Below are 18071 nucleotides of genomic sequence, written 5' to 3'. Positions count from 1 at the left end.
TTGCAGTCATGTGACACCCTGAGCAGAGGCACCCACTTAAGCTGTGCCTCAACTCCTGATCCATAAAAACTATAAGATAGTATATGTGTGTTGTTTTAAGCCACCGAATCTGTGGTAATTAGTTATGCAGCAATAGAAAACGAATACACACAGGATTATTGCATGAAGTCTGGAACAAGAAAAGGTGATCTTTCAGCCAAGTTCAGGTTTTCAGCTCCACCACTTACCAGCAGTTCCCTTGACTTTAAAATGGGTATGATTACAGAACCTACCTCCCAAGGCTGTTGGGAGGGTGTCATAGAAACACATGCAGAAGGATGAATGTAATGAGGAAATACGTATCTCATTTTATTTACAGAAGCACACACTAAGTGCTGAATGTTACTGGTCAAACTCAAGGAAGGATGGTCAACTGCAGGTTGAAAGCACTCAGAGAATGTCACCCTACGTGTGGTTGTCCCCTGAAAACTCTGCCATTTTGCCTTTCAATGGAATAGCCTAGTTTTTGCCCTGTGGTCCAAGTCTACAGATTGAAATATTAGAAAATCAGAAAGAAGGAGAAAAGAGCAGAGGCTGACAACTATAATCTAGTTGAAAAGACAAAATGAGATGCATTTGGAAATATCCAAGATGTTTCTCCTGCTTAATGTGAGTAATTCTTTTCCATCATTTTAAAGGATAAATATTATATATATTAGATAAACTCCCATCCAATTTCCTAAAATATAAGTAAAAGGCAGTAAAATATCTATATATGAGTAAGAAATTAACATTGTAGATTAGAAAACATTAAAATATTTTAATTTCTTGATCAGCACATAATCACAATGGTTATTTGTTTGCAGGGTGTGGCTGCAGCACCATCTCGAGTGTACTTCCCTTTTATTGACACAGAATGGTTTTTAAAACTTCTCTACGTTAATGTGATAGTCTATCAATTCTGCTTATAATTTAAATATAAAAGTGCCCCATACTTGGTTTTGTTTAAAATGTTGCATTGCACTTTAGGTACATAAATTAAAATATGCGTGAATAAACATTGACAGAAAAATGTCGTATTGAGAAAGACTTATCTTCTCTGAAGTTTGGCTGTAAAAAACAAAGAGGTGTTCCATCAGGAAAAAGTCTGTGGAGAAGATAGTCTGCAATTATTTCTATACATCTGTGCTTCCCAGCCTGGAATAATTTTGTCCCCAGAGGACAATTGGTAATGTCTGGAGACATGTGGTTGTCACAACTGGATATGTAGTGCTAGCATCTGATGAGTGGAGGACAAAGATGCTGCTAAATATCTTATAATGTACAAAACAACTACCCACAACGAAGAATCATTGAGCCCAAATGCCAGCAGTACCAAGGCTGAGAAAGCCTGCTATCCGTGGTTGCCACAAACCAGGAAAAACTCAAGATAATATTTATTTACATTAGTTTTAGTTTTGTGAAACCATTTACCTTCATGATTTCATAGTTGAAATTTTCATAACAAATATATGAATACGAAGTATCAATGTGGAAAGCAAAATTCCAAAAGGTATTTTTTGTCATTTTAATTAGTATTTGTATAGTTTAAATCAGGAAGGATTTGAATAGAATTTAGTTTTACTTGTCTTTCTGAAAGCTAAAATAGCTTCTATGAAAGTGGCAACTACATACTATAGTTTCTCTATTGCTGATTTTTTTAACTTGAAAACACAAAGAGTATATATCTTAAATGTTCTTACCACAAAAAAAAAAAGTTAACTATGTGGAGGTGATTGATATGGTAATTAGATTCATTGTAGTAATGATTTCACAATGCACATGTATATCAAAACATGTACATTATAAATATATACATAATTTTTATTTGTCAAATATACCTCAATAAAGATGGAAAAAATAAAGAAATTCATACTTAACTATAGATTTTTATACTACAAAGGAATATGGTTAAACAATAAATTAGACAATTCAGCAACTAAAAGTGCAAAACTCCTTTCCAAGGAGGGTAGAAGCATGGTTGAATAAAAACAATACAGATTTTGGAGACAGACAAGTGGAGTTTGCCTCCTTACCCTGTCCCTTGGTATGTAACTTTAAGCAACATAAACTTTCTTCTTTTTTGTTTCTCACAACTGGTAACTATATATTTATTTGTGTGGTTACTTGATGTATTTATTTACTTAAAATATTAAGTTGGTGCAGATACATGGCTTGATTCAGGGCTATAAATGTGCCCATCACCCAAATAGTGTTCACTGTACCCATTAGGTGGATTTTTGCCCTTCCCCTCCTCTGGCCTCCCCTCTCTTGATTTCCAACGACTTTTACTTTCCTTTGTGTACTTGTGTTCCCATTGGTTAGTTTCAATTCATTAGAGAGTACATGTGGTGTTTGTTTTTTCATTCTTAAGATACTTCATTTAGGATAATGGTCTCCAGTTCCTTCCAAATTGCTGCAAAAGGCATCTATTCATCCTTTTTTATAGTTGAGTAGTATTCCATGGTATATATATATGTACCACATTTTGTTAATCCACTCATGAATCGACGGGCACTTTGGTTGATTCCACATCTTTGCAATTGTGAATTGTGCAGCAATAAACATTTGAGTGCAGGTATCTTTTTGATAAAGTGACTTCTTTTCCTTTGGGTAGTTACCCAGTAGTGGGATTGCTGGATTGAATGGTAGGTCTATTTTTAGTTCCTTGACAAATATCCATACTGTATTCCAAAGGCATTGTACTAATTTGCAGTCCCATCAACAGTGTATAAGCGTTCCTTTCTCTCTGCATCCGTGCCAGTTTTTGGAGTTTTTAATAAAAGCCATTCTGAGTGGGATAAGGTGATAACTCATTGTGGCTTTAATTTGCATTTCCCTGATGATTAGTGATGTTGAATATTTTTTCGTATGTTTGTTGGCCATTCATCTATCTTCTTTTGAAAAATTTTTACTCACTTTTTAATGAGGTTGTTAATTTTTTTCTTGCTGATTTGTTTGAGTTCTTTCTAGATTCTATATACTAGCCCTTTATCAAAAATACAGCTTGCAAATATTTTCTCCCATAATGTCTATTTACTCTGTCAATTATTTCCTTAGTTGTGCAGAAGCTTTATTATTCAATCGAGTCCCATTTATTTATTTTTGTTTCTTCTGTATTTGCCATTGGGGTCTTAGTCATAAATTTTTTGCCTATGGCAATATCTAGAAGAGTTTTTCCAACATTTTCTTCCAGAATTCTTGTGGTTTCATGCCTTACATTTAAGTTCTTTATCCATCCTGAATTAATTTTTGTGAGTGGTGAGAGATAGGGGTCCTGTTTCATTCTTCTGCATGTGGCTATCCAATTTTCCCAGCACCATTTATTGAATAGGGCTTCTTTTCCCCAGAGTGCATTGTTGTCTGCTTTGGCAAAGATCAGTTGGCTGTAGGTAGATGGTTTATATCTTGGTTCTCTATTCTGTTTCATTGGTCTATGTCTCTATTTTTGTACCAATATCATACTGTTTTGGTTACTATAGCCTTGTACTGTAGTTTGAAGTCTGGGAATGTGATGTCTCCAGGTTTGTTATTTTTGCTTAGTATTGCTTTGGCTATTCTGGTTCTTTTCTGGTTCCAAATGAAGGGTAGAATTATTTTTTTCTAGATCTGTGAAATATGCCATTGGTATTTTGATGGGGACTGCATTGAATCTGTACATCACTTTGGGTAGTATGGACATTTTAACAATATTGATTCTGCCGACCCATGAGCATGATATGTTTTTCCATCTGTTTGTGTCATTGGCAATTTCTTTCCTCAGTGATTTGCAGTTCTCTTTGTAGAGATCTTTCACCTCCTTGGTTAAGTATATTCCTAGGTATTTCATTTTCTTTATAGCTATTGTAAATGTTATTGAGTCTTTGATTTGACTCTCAGCTTGACTGTTATTGAAGTATGGAAATGCCACTGATTTGTGTACATTGATTTTGTAACCTGAGACTTTGCTGCATTTATCAATTCCAGGAGTCTTTTGGTGGAATCTTTGGAATTTTGTAGATATAAGATCATATCATCAGCAAAAAGCTTTTGATTTCCATCTTAATTTCATTGTTGACCCAATAATTCTTCAGAAACAGGTTGCTTAATCTCCATGATTTTGTTTGGAATTGAGTGCTACACTTAGAATTGATTTCTAATTTTAATCAACTATGATCTGAGAAGATATATGGTATGATTTCAATTTTTTAAATATATTGAGACATGTTTTCTGGCCTAAGATATGATCAATCTCAAAATATGTCCCATATGCTAATGAGAAGAATGTATATTCAGTAGTTTTGGAATAGAATATTCTGTAAATATCTGTTAGGTCCATTTTTTCTAGGTTCCCACTTAAGTCTAGTGTTTATTTATTTTCTGTTTTGATGATCTGTTCAACTCTGATCGTGGGTTGTTAAAGTCCCCAGCAATTACAATGCTATTATTTATTTCCTTGCTTAACCTTAGCAGAATTTGTTTTATGTATCTGGGAGCTCCTGGTTAGGTGCATGTATTTAGGATTGTTATGTCTTCTTGTTGAATTTCTCCCTTCGCTATTGTAGAATGATCATCTTTGTCTTTCTTTACCATTGTCGATTTAAAGTCAATCTTGCCTGATATGAGAATGGCTATACCTGCTCTCTTTTGGTTTCCATTTGAGTGGAATATTTTTTTCCATCCTTTCTCTTTGGGCTTGTTTGCATCTTTGTGGTTTAAATGTGTCTCCCAGAGGCAGCAGAGACTTGGGTTGTTTTTTCATCCATTCAGCCAGCCTATGTCTTTTGAGTGGTGCATTTAAGCCATTAATGTTAAGAGATAGAATTGATATATGTGACACTGTTCTGTTCATCATATTGGGTAGTGCCTTGTTGCTTTGTTTTTTTCCTTATGCTATTGTTTTATATGAGTTGTGAGCTTTAGCTTTTTTGGGTGGTTTTACAACAGTGGGAATCTACGGTGCTGATTCATATATAATGCAGTTCTGAGTGTTTCCTGCAGGACAGGTCTGGTCATGACAAATTCCCTCAGTGTTTGCTTGTCTGGAAAAGGCTTAATTTCTCCATCAATTGTGAAACTTAATTTTACTGGATACAAAATTCTATGCTGGAAGTTGTTCTGTTTGAGAAGATTGAACATGGGGCCCCACTCCCTCCTGGCTTATAAAATTTCCACTGAGAAGTCTGCTGTAAATCTGATGGATTTTCCCTTGTAGATCAGTTGTTTCTTATATCTAGCTGCTGTGTAAATTTCTTTTTCGTATTGACTTTGGCCAGGTTGAGTGCTATGTGTCTCAGAAATGTCCTGTTTGCTATGAATCTTCCAAGTGTTTGTTGACCATCTTGTATCTAGATGTCTGGATCTCTGGTGATACCAGGGAATTTTTCCTTAATAATTCCCTCAAACAGATTTTTCATGCTTTTAGCTCTTCCTTTTTCTCCCTCAGGGATATCTATAATTCGTATGTAAGTTCACTTCTATAGGCCCATATCTCTCTAAGTGATGGCTCTGCCTTTTTGTTCTCTTCTCTGCCTCTTTAAATGACTGAGTTAGCTTGAGAGCTGTGTCTTCAGGTTCTGAGATTCTTTCTTCTCCTTGGTTTAATCTATTGCTGAAACTTTCTGCTGTGTTTTGAAATTCCTAAATGACTCTTTCATTTAAGTTCTATTATGTCCTTCCTTATGTTGTCTAGTTCTTTAGTGACTTTTTCATTAATTTCCTGAAATATTTTTTGGCTTCTTTCTGTTGGTTTTCAACTTTCTGTTCTATTCCATTCATCTTATTTGTCATCCATATTCTGAATTTCATTTCTGTCATTTTGACAAATTCCTTGTAGTTGGAGTTCACTACTGTAGCTCCATTGATATCCCTGGGAGTGTCAATCTGTTTTGATATTTCATGTCACCAGGTTTCTTTTGCTGGTTTCTTCTCATCTGAACCCTCTTTTCTCTACTCAGGGCTAATAGGTTTTCAGGGCATCTGTTCTTTCCTGGGAACTAGAAGGGGAGGTCCTTAGATGGTGCTTCCCCCCACACTCCAGAATGTTGATGCAGCAGAGGAAGGAAGTGTACACTAGGGCCTGTAATACAGCTGTCCCGATTTTTTCTGTTCACCTGTGTTTGCCTCTGTTCAAACCTGTTCTGGATGCTGTTTGTACTGGATGTTGGGTTGTTCGCCAGATAGTTGTAGAATGTTCAAGTTGTAGCTGGGCAAGACCCTCTTCAATGAGTCTGGTGTTGTGGGAATTGCTCTATCTGGGATCTTCCCACAGAGGTGACAGTAGCAGCTGGATTAGGCTATCTAAGCAGTGATAGGGGATCCTGGGCTGTGGGTGTTTGCTCAAACCAGGTCACAGCGTACTGGCAGCTTGAGGCTAGGGTGGTCCCAGGCAGGGCATTGGACTTTGTAGGAGTTCCTCTGGCCCTGCAGAAGTAGTGGAGGCTCCAGAGTGGGGTCTTAGGGCCCAGGTGCAGCACTAGAATCTTGGGGATGTTGTCCCAGGCATGGTGGGAGCTCTGGAGGCACAGAGGCAGAGCTTTGGGCTCCAGCCTGACAGCCTCAGAGCTGGGACTGTGGAGGAGCCAGAAGCAGGGCCATGTGAGTGATGGGGCTGACCCCACTTGGAGGGCAGGGTAAGGGTCAAGCAGACAGGAGTCTTTTGGGGCCTGGAGGGTGGAGTCAGGGCCAAGCAAGTGGCAGGCTGCTTTGCAGCCTCAGGGACCGTGCAGATGCTAAGTCATGAGGGCAGAGGTCAGTTCCAGGGGTCAAGGGACCATGGAGATCTCCCTGCACCCCCTATGACCCACCAAAGCAGTTGCCCAAAGCCTCCCAGGTCAGAGCCTGCTGTGCCCCAGTCAATTCCTGTGCTTAGATCCTGTTGTGCTGTAGGGGAGGGGTACTCAGCTTCCAGTCACAGGATATGGCTCAGTGGAACCTCCCATTAGTCTGGTCCCTCCCCAGCCCAGTGCCATCCTGGTGCCATGCACTCGAGAGCTCGGGACGGTTTTAGCAGCTGCCCAATCCCCACCACGCCTGTTGTCTGGTGTGATGACTCCACACAGTCTCCAGGCAGGTCCCCGGCCTGACCAGGTGGAGGTCTGTCGTGGTGGAGGGAGCCATCTCACAACTCACACAGTGCCAGCAGGGTGAGTGTGGCGCCCGAGTGCTCTATCCTCCTATTTTTCCCACACATGCTTTGATCTTGATCTTGTTAAATAGATCGCCCTGTCACCTTTTCTTTCTACACTGAATGTCTCATGTTGCTCCTCTGTGATTTCACAATGTTCCTTCAGAGAAAAGCGATCTGTATGTAGGCAGCTGCCTGCAGTTTTCAGTTCTTTCCTTGAGAGCATGTGCTGGCAGGCAGCTTCTGTCCACCATTTTTTCTCTGTAGGCAACATAACCTTTCTGTTCCTCAGCTTAGGTACTGTAGGACTGTTAAAAGAATAAATGTCAGTGCATGTTAAAACAAACAAAATGCCTTCTACAGGACCTGGAATGTAGTGGATATTTCATAAATTTTAGTTCCTTTATATCTCATGAACATAGGTATGGAGACTTGTTTTTATATAGACCACCTATTTATTTTATGTTTACCATATATTTATAAACAAATTGACAAGAGAGTAAGTCTTCCGGATAACTGCATCCTTCACCAGAAAGATAGGGGGCTGGGTATGCTCTAGGATTCTAAGACTCTGTGACTCAATAACAGTGATTCTGAGGTTCTGTTACTGAGTAATTGCTAAGGGCTTCATTGCTCAGGACTCCATGTGACACTGATGGAGAAGTAGACCATGATTTGGGCCCCAACATTCACTCACTTATTCTCTTAATAGAGTTCTGCCATTGAATCATGGAGTCACCATCCCAGGACAAAAGGGCAGCTCCTGTCATCACCATACAACCAAAGGAAATCATATTTACTGCATTACCCTATAGACCCCATGCCACTCTGCTTGAGTTCCTGAGGGGAGAGCCAAAAGTCTTGGGGGTAAGTCCACTCCAATCAATGGGTCTTTCTGGAGGAAGAAACGAGGTTTATTTCTTCTTGTTTGTCTTCAGAGATACCACCGTACAATGATTTTTCAGGGAGGGAGTTGATTCCACTTCCCCCCTCATCTTTCATCTGCAATGTATCCTTCTTTATTAATCATAAATACTTCTAAGTCATTTGCTCGTACAAAGAATTGGATCATCAGTAGAAAAGCCAATAATACCATTTCCCTAGATTTTGATAAGCAAGAGAAAAAGTTCTGTTTAGAAACACACACAGTTTGCCTCATGTCTTAGTAATGTTTCTGAGGGCTTAACTCTAAGAAATAGATTATTTAACTCTAATTAGTAAGTCTCCTAACCTGGAAGAAATCCTAGGGCTATTTCATAAGGAGTTAGTACTGGCATTTGAATCCTAGCAGAAGGAAATCAGGAAACTGGTATAAAATTTTTAAATATCTTAGTGAGGAAGCGACCTCAGGGTGTGGTGCCACCTCCCTTAGTGTTAAGAAGCCATCAGAGGAGAGGTTACACTTCCCCTTTGTGCTCGTACAGGCATAGGTAGTACTTTGAAAACCATATTCAAAGCACCATAGTGAACTACATGATAAATATACACACAAACATTTTTTCATCATAAGTATACTTAGGGGAGAGCTGTCTACACAACCTCCATCCTTAGTACAATAGTAAAATCACTACTTGCAGTGTGGTGCCATAGAGGTGTGGCCTGGAGACAAAACCTAGACTGCTAAACAGCCACTTCTGCCTCAAGAATAGCCACTGCCCCTGCAAGACTACTGTGCTATTCATCTCTCTGCAGAGTCCTGCAGGCTGATGGACCCACTGGGTTGCTTCTATCTCTAACCAGGCCCTTGGATGAAGGGGAGGTGAGACAAAAGCTCACCCGAGCTTCTCCACCCTATGTCTGCAAACTTTAGAGAACTGGAATGAGCCCTAATTCCGAAAGTGTGTGGTGAATGTTGGAAAACGGTGGAAGGGATGAGAACAGTACTAGGACGCTTGTGCTACAGAAGGGGAAAAATGCAAAGGTCAATAGTTTGTAGTCCCTGTCCTCAGGAAGCTTATAATCTAGGTGTAGCCAGACATGTGCTTGAAAACGATCTGATACAGGATAAATTGGTGACCCCAGGGAATACAGGAAGCAATGAGGGACAAGAGTGAAGGATTCGAACCCAAAGGACCCAAGCAAGCATGATGGGGAAAAAGACACTTGAACTGAGTCTTCTGAATGTCTGAGAGCAGTTGGAAAATGGGAGGGGAAGGGATTCAGACTGTGGGAAACGTGTGCCATAACACGAAGGCACGTCCGAGGGACCTGGGGGCGCCCAAAGGGGTGAGACCACTTGTAACCTCACGTGCCCATTTCTCTCCTCACAGGCTCTCCAGATGATGCTTGGTCTGATCATCACAGGCCTTGGAATGATATTTGTATTTAATTTCCTCGTTTTCTCCCAAGGATTTCCCCTTGTTTTCCTCACAGGATATCCATTCTGGGGAGCATTAATTGTGAGTACTGTTGATTAGGAGCTTCTGAGAAACTGATAAAGACTGATTTGAACCGTGTCAAGTCCTAGGATAATGAATTCCATAAATTTGGCTCCCAGGAGACCAAAAAGGCAGTCCCCTTCATAGCAAAAGAAATGACGCCATTTGGTCTTTGCACTACCATCATCATAGTAATAATTATTCTCAAGGGTTCAGTGCTTTAAAGTTTCCAGCGCCCTTGTGTGTGGAGTAAGTCATTGGCTCCTCACTACCAATCTTGGAGATTAGGGGCAAATATCCTATTTTCTCCTTTGCACATAAGGAAATTGAGCTTGAGAGTAGGTAATAACTTAAACACATCTAGCTAGTGCTCACAGGGTCACAGACTCTCATGGCTTAAGGAGAATTTTAAGATTATTATAGCTCAACCCTCTTCTTAGGCCCAGAGACAATTTTATGAATGCCATTCATCTAGGTAGGTAATAATAGAGCCATAAATATTATTCTTAGTACAGTGCTTTGTTCACTCAATCTCACAGCCTTCGTTCCTAATCTTGGCCATAATATTTAAGGGTGGTCTCATTAGAGCTTCCCCTACTAAAACATACACTCCCAAGAGGGCAAGAAATTGTTGTTTTATTGCTGTTATATTCTCAGAATCTAGAATCATGCTTGAGGTGTAGTGTGCATGAATGAGTGAATGATTGAATGAATCAGTCAACGAACACATGGATGAAATAATGAATACATTAGACCATTGTCTCTATTAAAAACTATTAAAAACTCACACTTCTTTTGATAAACATAAATACCCCATGCCTTTTTCTATAATTTGAATTTCAAAAACAACTGGTAGTGTTTCCACTTTCCCAATATAAAAATATTGAATATGATTTTCAAACTACACATGCTTTACTATAGAAAATCAAATAGACCATCTCCTCACTTCCCCATTTCACAACAGGATTTTCCCAGCGTGACTGTGTGTAATCTTGCATGTGAATTATAATGATGTTCTGGCCTGCTGCTTTTTAAAATGCCACTCTTCCTTGCAAAGATATGTACTGAGTACGTCTTCAGTAGTGTCCTAGGTGCTGAGAAGTACTAATATATACAAGGCCCTGAGAGAAGTGGTGAATTATTCTTAGAATTAGACAAAGTGTCATCTAACAGGAAGGCTAGAAATGAAAAAGCAAAAAGCAATGGATTTGTCCTTACACTTGTGCTAAGTGCTCTAAGAGAGGAGTCTCAGGTGCCATTCGAGGGCTTAATGGAGGACTCACCTGGCCTGGGAGGTCAGGGAAATGCTTTACACATAGGTGCTCACTGGGTGAAGAGGAGGGAAAGTGTCTGCCTCCTCAAAAAGCATCACACCAAGGGCATGATGTGGGAAAGAGCAACTGAAAGAAGGTCAATGAGTCTATGGTTGTGGCATAAAAAAATAAGGCCATAAATGAAGCCTGGAACCAAGTCATGCCAGCCCTTGTACTCACATTAAGAACGTGGAACTTCAAAATGAAAGTAAGGGAAAAAATCCACTGAAAATTTTTAAAGAAGGTAGTAATATTTGAGGACTTGTTATTATTGAAATATTATTGTCTTTTCTGAGTGGAAAATGAATTCAAGGATGGTAACAGCAAACCTGGGAGAAACTGAGAGGAGGCTGCACTAATCCAGGGGAGGAAAGATGGTGCCCTGAATGGGCTGGACAGCAATGGAGATAGAGCGAGATGGAGAGTTTTGAGGGTGACTTGGAGGTAGAACTGATAGGACCTGGAGATCCGATGTGGGGAGTGAAGTGGAGAGAGGTATCAAAGGTACCTTTCCTATCTCTGCACCCTGGAGTTTCTTGGACTCCAAGACCTGGATGTCCTCAAGGTCCATTGTCAATTCCCACAAAGGAGGTCCCCATTTCCAGAACATTAAAAAAGAAAAAGTAAGGGGTTCCATGTTGAGTGGCTGAGTTCTAATTTTTCCTTTATGGTCCTGGAAAAGGAGTGACTGGGAAAACCATACTAGATTTCAGCCCCCGTCTCAGCCTTTAGAGGGGTCCTCCCTGAGAAAGTCTCCCTGCACCTGCTCGGAATGGACAGAGCTCCTTCTACCCTCTTCCAGGCCCAGAGCCCAGGAATCTCTTTGTTTTTGGAGCCCAGATGGGCCAAACATCTGGCTGGTATCTTCTGGACCTTTAAGAGGAGGCCGCCTCTCCCACTAACCCTGGAAGAGTGCCTTTGTTTGGTGCTCAGCAGTCCAGCACAGGACTTTTTCTGACTTCAGTGCCTACCCTCCCTCATCCCTAATGCTCAGGTGGGAAGACTAGATGATCTGGGAGATTCACAAACAGATAGTTTGTGAATCCAAACGAGATTATATTGAAAGGTGGCCAAACACATCACCTGTTAACCTTTGGCTCTTGTCTTCCTAACAGTTTATTCTTACAGGATACCTCACAGGAATTGATGAGAAATCAACAAAAATTCTGGTAAGTCACTTTTGGGACTTCTATGTAATTTGAAATCTTCTATTTGCTTTATATCATCTATATGCATAAAGTCTTTAGTAATAAAGTCTCTCTCATGGCCGGGTGCGGTGGCTCACACCTGTAATCCTAGCACTCTGGGAGGCCGAGGCGGGTGGATTGTTTGAGCTCAGGAGTTCGAGACCAGCCTGAGCAAGAGTGAGACCCCGTCTCTACCAAAAATAGAAATTAATTGGATAGCTAAAAAAAAATATATAGAAAAAATTAGCCAGGCATTGTGGCACGTGCCTGTAGTCCCAGCTACTCAGGAGGCTGAGGCAGGAGGATCGCTTGAGCCCAGGAGTGTGAGGTTGCTGTGAGCTAGGCTGACGCCATGACACTCACTCTAGCCCGGGCAACAGCGTGAGACTCTGTCTCAAAAAAAAAAAAAAATGTTTCTCAAAAAAAAAAAAATAAATAAAGTCTCTCTCAGGAAGATATTGATACATCAAATTTGCAGTTCAAATCATTCCTGTTTGTCAATGCCACCGTTAGCCCTACGCCCTCATGCTGGTTCCCATTTCTCTGGTTAAATAAACTCAGAATTTCTTAGTGGAAACCATTCAACATCCTCTAACTCAACGATTCTTAACTGGGGGTAATTCCCCGATTCCTTCCCCCTTGGGAATATTTGACACGCCTGAAGACATATTTGTTTGCCACAACTGGGTGAAAGTGCTATTGGCATCCAGTGGGTAGAAACCAAGGATATTTCTAAACACCCTAAAATGCACAGGGCAGTCTCTCACAATAACAGCAACAAAAATTATACGACCAAAAACGTCTATAGTACCAAGGCTGTGAAACCCTTCTCTAACCAAAATCAATTCTGGGATCCCAGGAATTCTTTGCCCCAAACCAATCCTACCTCCACTACCAACAGAGGCTTTTCTTTGGAGTCTGCCCAAGGTCTAGAAGAAAGGGCCTGGGCATTGATGCTGAACTATTTTAAGATTGAATCAAGGATACCACTCCCTGCTCTGTCAACCTGAAGGGAAGTTACATAATTCTAAGGGTAATTTTGAGGATTTAGTAAGATATGAAAGACATGATGATAGTTGAATGTTAGTACTCCCTTCTAACCACTCTGATCTTGTCTCAGGGCCTGCAGATGTGGGCCTTCTCTCAGTCATTTTAACTCTGTTCCTATGGTCCTCTGCCAATTTCCTCTAGGGATAGTTACAAGCCATAGAGAAGTTCTGGGGGGATGAATGTTCCCATGTCTACCTACGAAAATAAATGCAGATAGTGTAGAGGAAGCCCCCAAATGCTGTTCTCTCTGTATTGACTTCCATCCACAGCTGAGAACTATCCTAAGGTTAAAGCAGACCTACCCCTGACTCACGAAGAGCCATGCAGAAGAGGTGGGCAGGAAGGTGTGGGGGCAGGAGCGCTGAACTGGGCATCAGAAGACCTGGCTTTCCATCACAGCTGTGCCACCAACTGTGGGAGTGCCCACAGCCACTTAATTCCTGAACCCCATTCATCTGTAAAAAGGGGATAACAAGTGTCCTACCTACATCGCAAAACTGTAATGAGGATCAGAGGAGACTAGGCTGGGCATGTTCTTTGCAAAGCACAATACACATGAGGAGCTGCTTACCTAAAGACCTTAGTCTAGTAAATGTCCTTGGGAGCCAAAGTAGAGCCTTGAGAAAACAAAGGGCTGAAGACTGAGAGAGATGACGTATCTGTATGTCCCTGTGCATTTTCTGCCAAAATTCATGTTTGCAATAAAGACCTGGCTTTGGGTAAACATTAAGCCATAAGTATACCTCCAAGGCCTGCCACAAACTGCTAAGCCACACTAAGCCACCAACTGCTCCAGGAAGGATCAGCTGTGTAAATGCATCATTGCATTTCCCATCACAACAGACATAAGACAGTCAATAAAGGGACAGTAAATGTCTGCTGAATTGAGATGTGAGGTTTTTCCTTGTTTTTCCTTTAAAAGAGCAATATCAGTGCTAGGAGTGGGTAAGAAGAAACCAGTAAGACGTTCCCCTTCCTTTGAAGCAACTCAGACATACGTACACCCTCCTCCCTCCAAAAAAAATAAGAATGAATAAAGGGAATTGGGTGGGGCAATCTGAAATTTTTTATGCCTTCCATATTGGAACACCAAGATCAAGAAAAGAAACCTTTAAACTCCAGACCACATTTGTTACCAGCTTTAAATGTGTTAATGATTTCATTGGTCATTGTTTGAATTCTCCTGGAGAATGAACACAAACCACGCGATGGCAGGACATCATCTCTGCTGTTCATCGTTGTGTCCCCAGGGCCTACTGCAATGCCTCACTCATATTTGGTCATTTATTTCATAAATTAATGAATAGATACTACCCTAAAGTCAAGGGATGTCATTCACATTTTTAAAGGTAGAAACTGAGATTCCAAGAGATTAGGTATTTTGTACAAGGTCCTTGTGAAACAAGGACTTTAAATTAGGTCTAATTTCTAAGCCAATAAAGTTTCTAACACACCTTCCTGCTTCCAGATTATGAAAGATGGTGCATTGGGATAAATGAACACTTTCCTTAGCATTAACCATAGACTACCCTTGATCCATTCTAATATATGGTTTGCCTTCTGACTTTAATGAATGAGGATTTAACTTAACAAGTCTTCCAACCATGCTGACCTGTTGGAGTGATTCACCCCTCAGGGGGATCTGGTAGGATAAAAGCACTAAAAATGTCTTACAAGTTATTTTTGCTTTGTTTTGGATTTTATTTTATTATATTTTTTAAAACTATTTTTCAGGGACAAGGTGTCACGAGCATGAATGTTATCAGTTCCCTGGTTGCGGTCGCCGGGATCACGCTCACCATTGTCACCTATAGACATCAATATGACTACTGCCAGAGGCCTTCCCTGGAAGGAATATGTGTGTTTGGGAGAACGCTTTTCATTGTAAGTGGTCTCGTTTTGTGCTATGAATCTGTAAAATCGTATCTGAATGTTTCTCTCCCGATGCAATGATTCATTCGTTTTTATTCTGATAATGGAGGCTGCGTCAGCATTTGAACATCGAGAAGTGTGTTATGGGATGATGGTTAAGCTGTAACAGGAGCTGTGCTGTCTGGATTTTAATCCTGATTTCGTCACATGTAAGAGTGTGACCTTGGCCTAACATCGTATCCTTTCTGAGCCTCAGTTTTCTTCATGTGGAAAATGAAGACAATAAGAACACCTACCTCATTGGGTGGTTGTGAGTATTGCTTAAATTAAAACAGTACCTAGCACAGTGTAAATAGTCAATAATTTTGACTTATACAATTATTACTGATATGGATTGGATTAAGTTTTTTTTGTTGTTTGTTTTTTGTTTTTTTGATTGGATTAAGTTTTACCTTTTCAGCTTTAATGAGGGACAAAATGATCTAAAAAGTTTTCTCTCTTAACACTAAAAGCAAAAATGCAGTGGGGGAAGGTATTCAAGCCACTTAATAAAGTGTGGCATTCTAATAATCTTAGGACGTAGGTTATTTTATATAATTGCAGCGATTTTATTCACTCAAGCAGATGAGATGTCTTTTTACCAAGAAATGTAATTATAGATATAATTTTAAGTATCTAATGAGTAATCAATGACATTATTTAAGCATGTCAGTGATTCCAATAGGCCTTTCCCTCTAGTTCCCTAAGTCCTGGGTTTTCATTCTGTTTCTACCAGCTGCATCTTGAAGGCTTGGGTCCTAGGGTTTTAAGGATATTTGAATCTGTTGGGATAAGAAGTGAAGAAAGGAAAAAGAACTATTAGTTACTGAATACAAGATCATATTTAATCCTCACAATCACCCACTGAAGTGGGCCTAGGGACCCTCTCAAGTGTTCTGAGATAAATTCCAAAATTGGACTCATAACATGTTACTAAGGAAAGCCAGAATACAACATAAGGGAAAAAATCCTGTCCCAATTGGGCCAAGAACATCATACAACATTATAATTCTTGCCCTTTTCCCCAGTGGACAGGATCCTACTACTGTCCCAATTGTATCCTGAAAGGGTTAATTCTCCAGATCTATCTCCTGCCGTCCATGGATGGGTACTGCAGGATTAGTTATCTATATACAGAATCATGGACAATTTGCTCCTAAGTCACTTAAATAACTTCATGATTTCTTGCTGTAACCCAAACATCATAAGCTAAATAAATAAATAAATAAAGCCACAACCAGGGGCTTTAGACATCTCTTGGACTGACCCATGTCCCAAAGACCAACCTATTATCTACACTGTGGCCAGAGCCATCATTTAAAAATGCAAATCTGAGCACATTACTTATTGGCTTCCTGATAAACAAAGGAATAAGACCCAAATCTTAAGAGGCTTACAGAGCTCTATAACAGCTATCCCACCTACCTTTCTGACATCATCCCAGGACTTTATCCTTCTCACTCCACAATCCAGCCACTTCATGGAATCCCTTACTGTGTCCAGTGCCCACTGCCAGGGCTATAAGACTACCTTCTTCCTGAATGGTCCCCTGACCAGTGCTCACCCTTTTCTACCTATACAATTAACTCATCCTTACACTTACACCTCAACTCAAACATCACTTCTTTAAGGAATTCCTTCCAGATCTGGTTAGATCGCTCATTATAGCAGTGCCTTGCTCCCGGTCCTTCTTCACAGCACTTATCGCAAATAGTTAAGTAAATATCCAATTATTTGTTACTGTCTGCCTCCCTTACTGTGATGTAAGCTCCACAAAAACCAAAACCAGCCCTACGTTGTTCAATGGCTGCAGCCAGTAAATTGCACACAGTAGGGTCTTCAGACATTTAAGTTTTACCAGCAAATGGTGAATATATCTAAGCCTTCTGGATATATTGCAGGGAAACCAAGATTCAGAGAGATCAGTCACTTTTCCAAGATTAAGTGTGACTTTGGACGCAATTGTACCCAGCTCTTTCTGTCTCCAAATTTTAAGCTTTTTGGATATTATGCTATGTCATGCTGCTTCTCAATCTAAACATTACCTTAAAGCAAAGCGTGCAAAATGGCAATCTGTGGGGTAGGGTCCAGCCTGTAGATATGTTCTATTTGGCTCACACAGGTGAATAAATAGCTGAAAATTTTCAACTCAAAAATATGTATAACCAGCTTCCTAAGGAAAACAAGACGAAACAAAACAAAAGAGGTACCACAGTCCCCATATTCCCACATGGCAACAATTGGCTGGAACTGAGTAACAGACGTCTCCTATGAGTAGCGTTACTCACTACTCTCTACCTTCCTGTTTCGCTCAAGATGGTTCACTGGCTCCCACAGACATGGGAGTTTGTTATCCCTGCCTTATCAGAAAGACATGAGATGAAAATTGTGCAGCTTATCTTTAAAACAATACAGCTTTCATTTCATTTATTTCTCCTCATTATTTGCAGGGAATTTTATCAGTCTTACTGATCATCAGTTTAGCAGAGCTCAGCATCTCTGTGACTATTGCATGCTTTAGAAGCAAGTGCTGGATACATTCAGATGAGGTGCGTTCAATGATGTTATTAGAATTAGCTCCTATTGGGACACTCCAGAGTGACTTCTGGTCTATTACTGGGCAGAGAAGTGTGCTCAGATGCTGAACTGAAACCTCTATGTTTAGGAAGGTCCGTCATCATTTAAAATGGCCCCACCCTTTGAGGTAACAATGCTTTTTTTTCTTGCCCTACCTGCTATCCTCAGTCATCCCTGTTCAGACACAAATCCTTATCACCCTGCCAAATATATAAAATATCAGACTTAATGGGAACCCAAATTTCTGTGATGTGGGGAGCTTATTTGTGGGTCATAAGGGGGTGTGAAACAATTTCCTATGTGAAACAATACCAGAGAGGAAGTAGAGAAAAAAATATTAACAGTGATACCAAATATCGTTTATAATTATATAGTTTATATTTACTGAATGCTGACTATGTTAGTCATTGCTATAATCACTGAGCATGGACTTAATCTTAACAAAACTATTATAACACCTTTATTTTGCATTCGAAGGAACTAAGGCACAAAGAACCTCTCAGGTATCACATAACATCAGGTTTCTGACTCA

At 40.2% G+C, this 18071-nt stretch overlaps 1 protein-coding gene across 1 annotated transcript; it reads left to right on the top strand.

The window, feature by feature from the left end:
* Positions 1 to 7852: 7852 nt before the first annotated feature.
* MS4A14 (membrane-spanning 4-domains, subfamily A, member 14) lies at positions 7853 to 16439 on the top strand (the record flags this gene model as incomplete). Its single annotated transcript, XM_012643927.1, has 5 exons — positions 7853 to 7990; positions 9394 to 9522; positions 11930 to 11983; positions 14786 to 14935; positions 16407 to 16439. Coding segments are annotated over exons 1-5 (504 nt in total), but the record flags the coding sequence as incomplete, so codon positions are not given.
* Positions 16440 to 18071: the final 1632 nt, after the last annotated feature.

The sequence above is a fragment of the Propithecus coquereli genome, unplaced genomic scaffold (genome assembly GCF_000956105.1).
Source record: "Propithecus coquereli isolate 6110/MARCELLA unplaced genomic scaffold, Pcoq_1.0 Scaffold202, whole genome shotgun sequence".
In the NCBI taxonomy this organism is placed as follows: Eukaryota; Metazoa; Chordata; class Mammalia; order Primates; family Indriidae; genus Propithecus; species Propithecus coquereli.
This window is presented reverse-complemented; position numbering and strand designations above follow the sequence as displayed.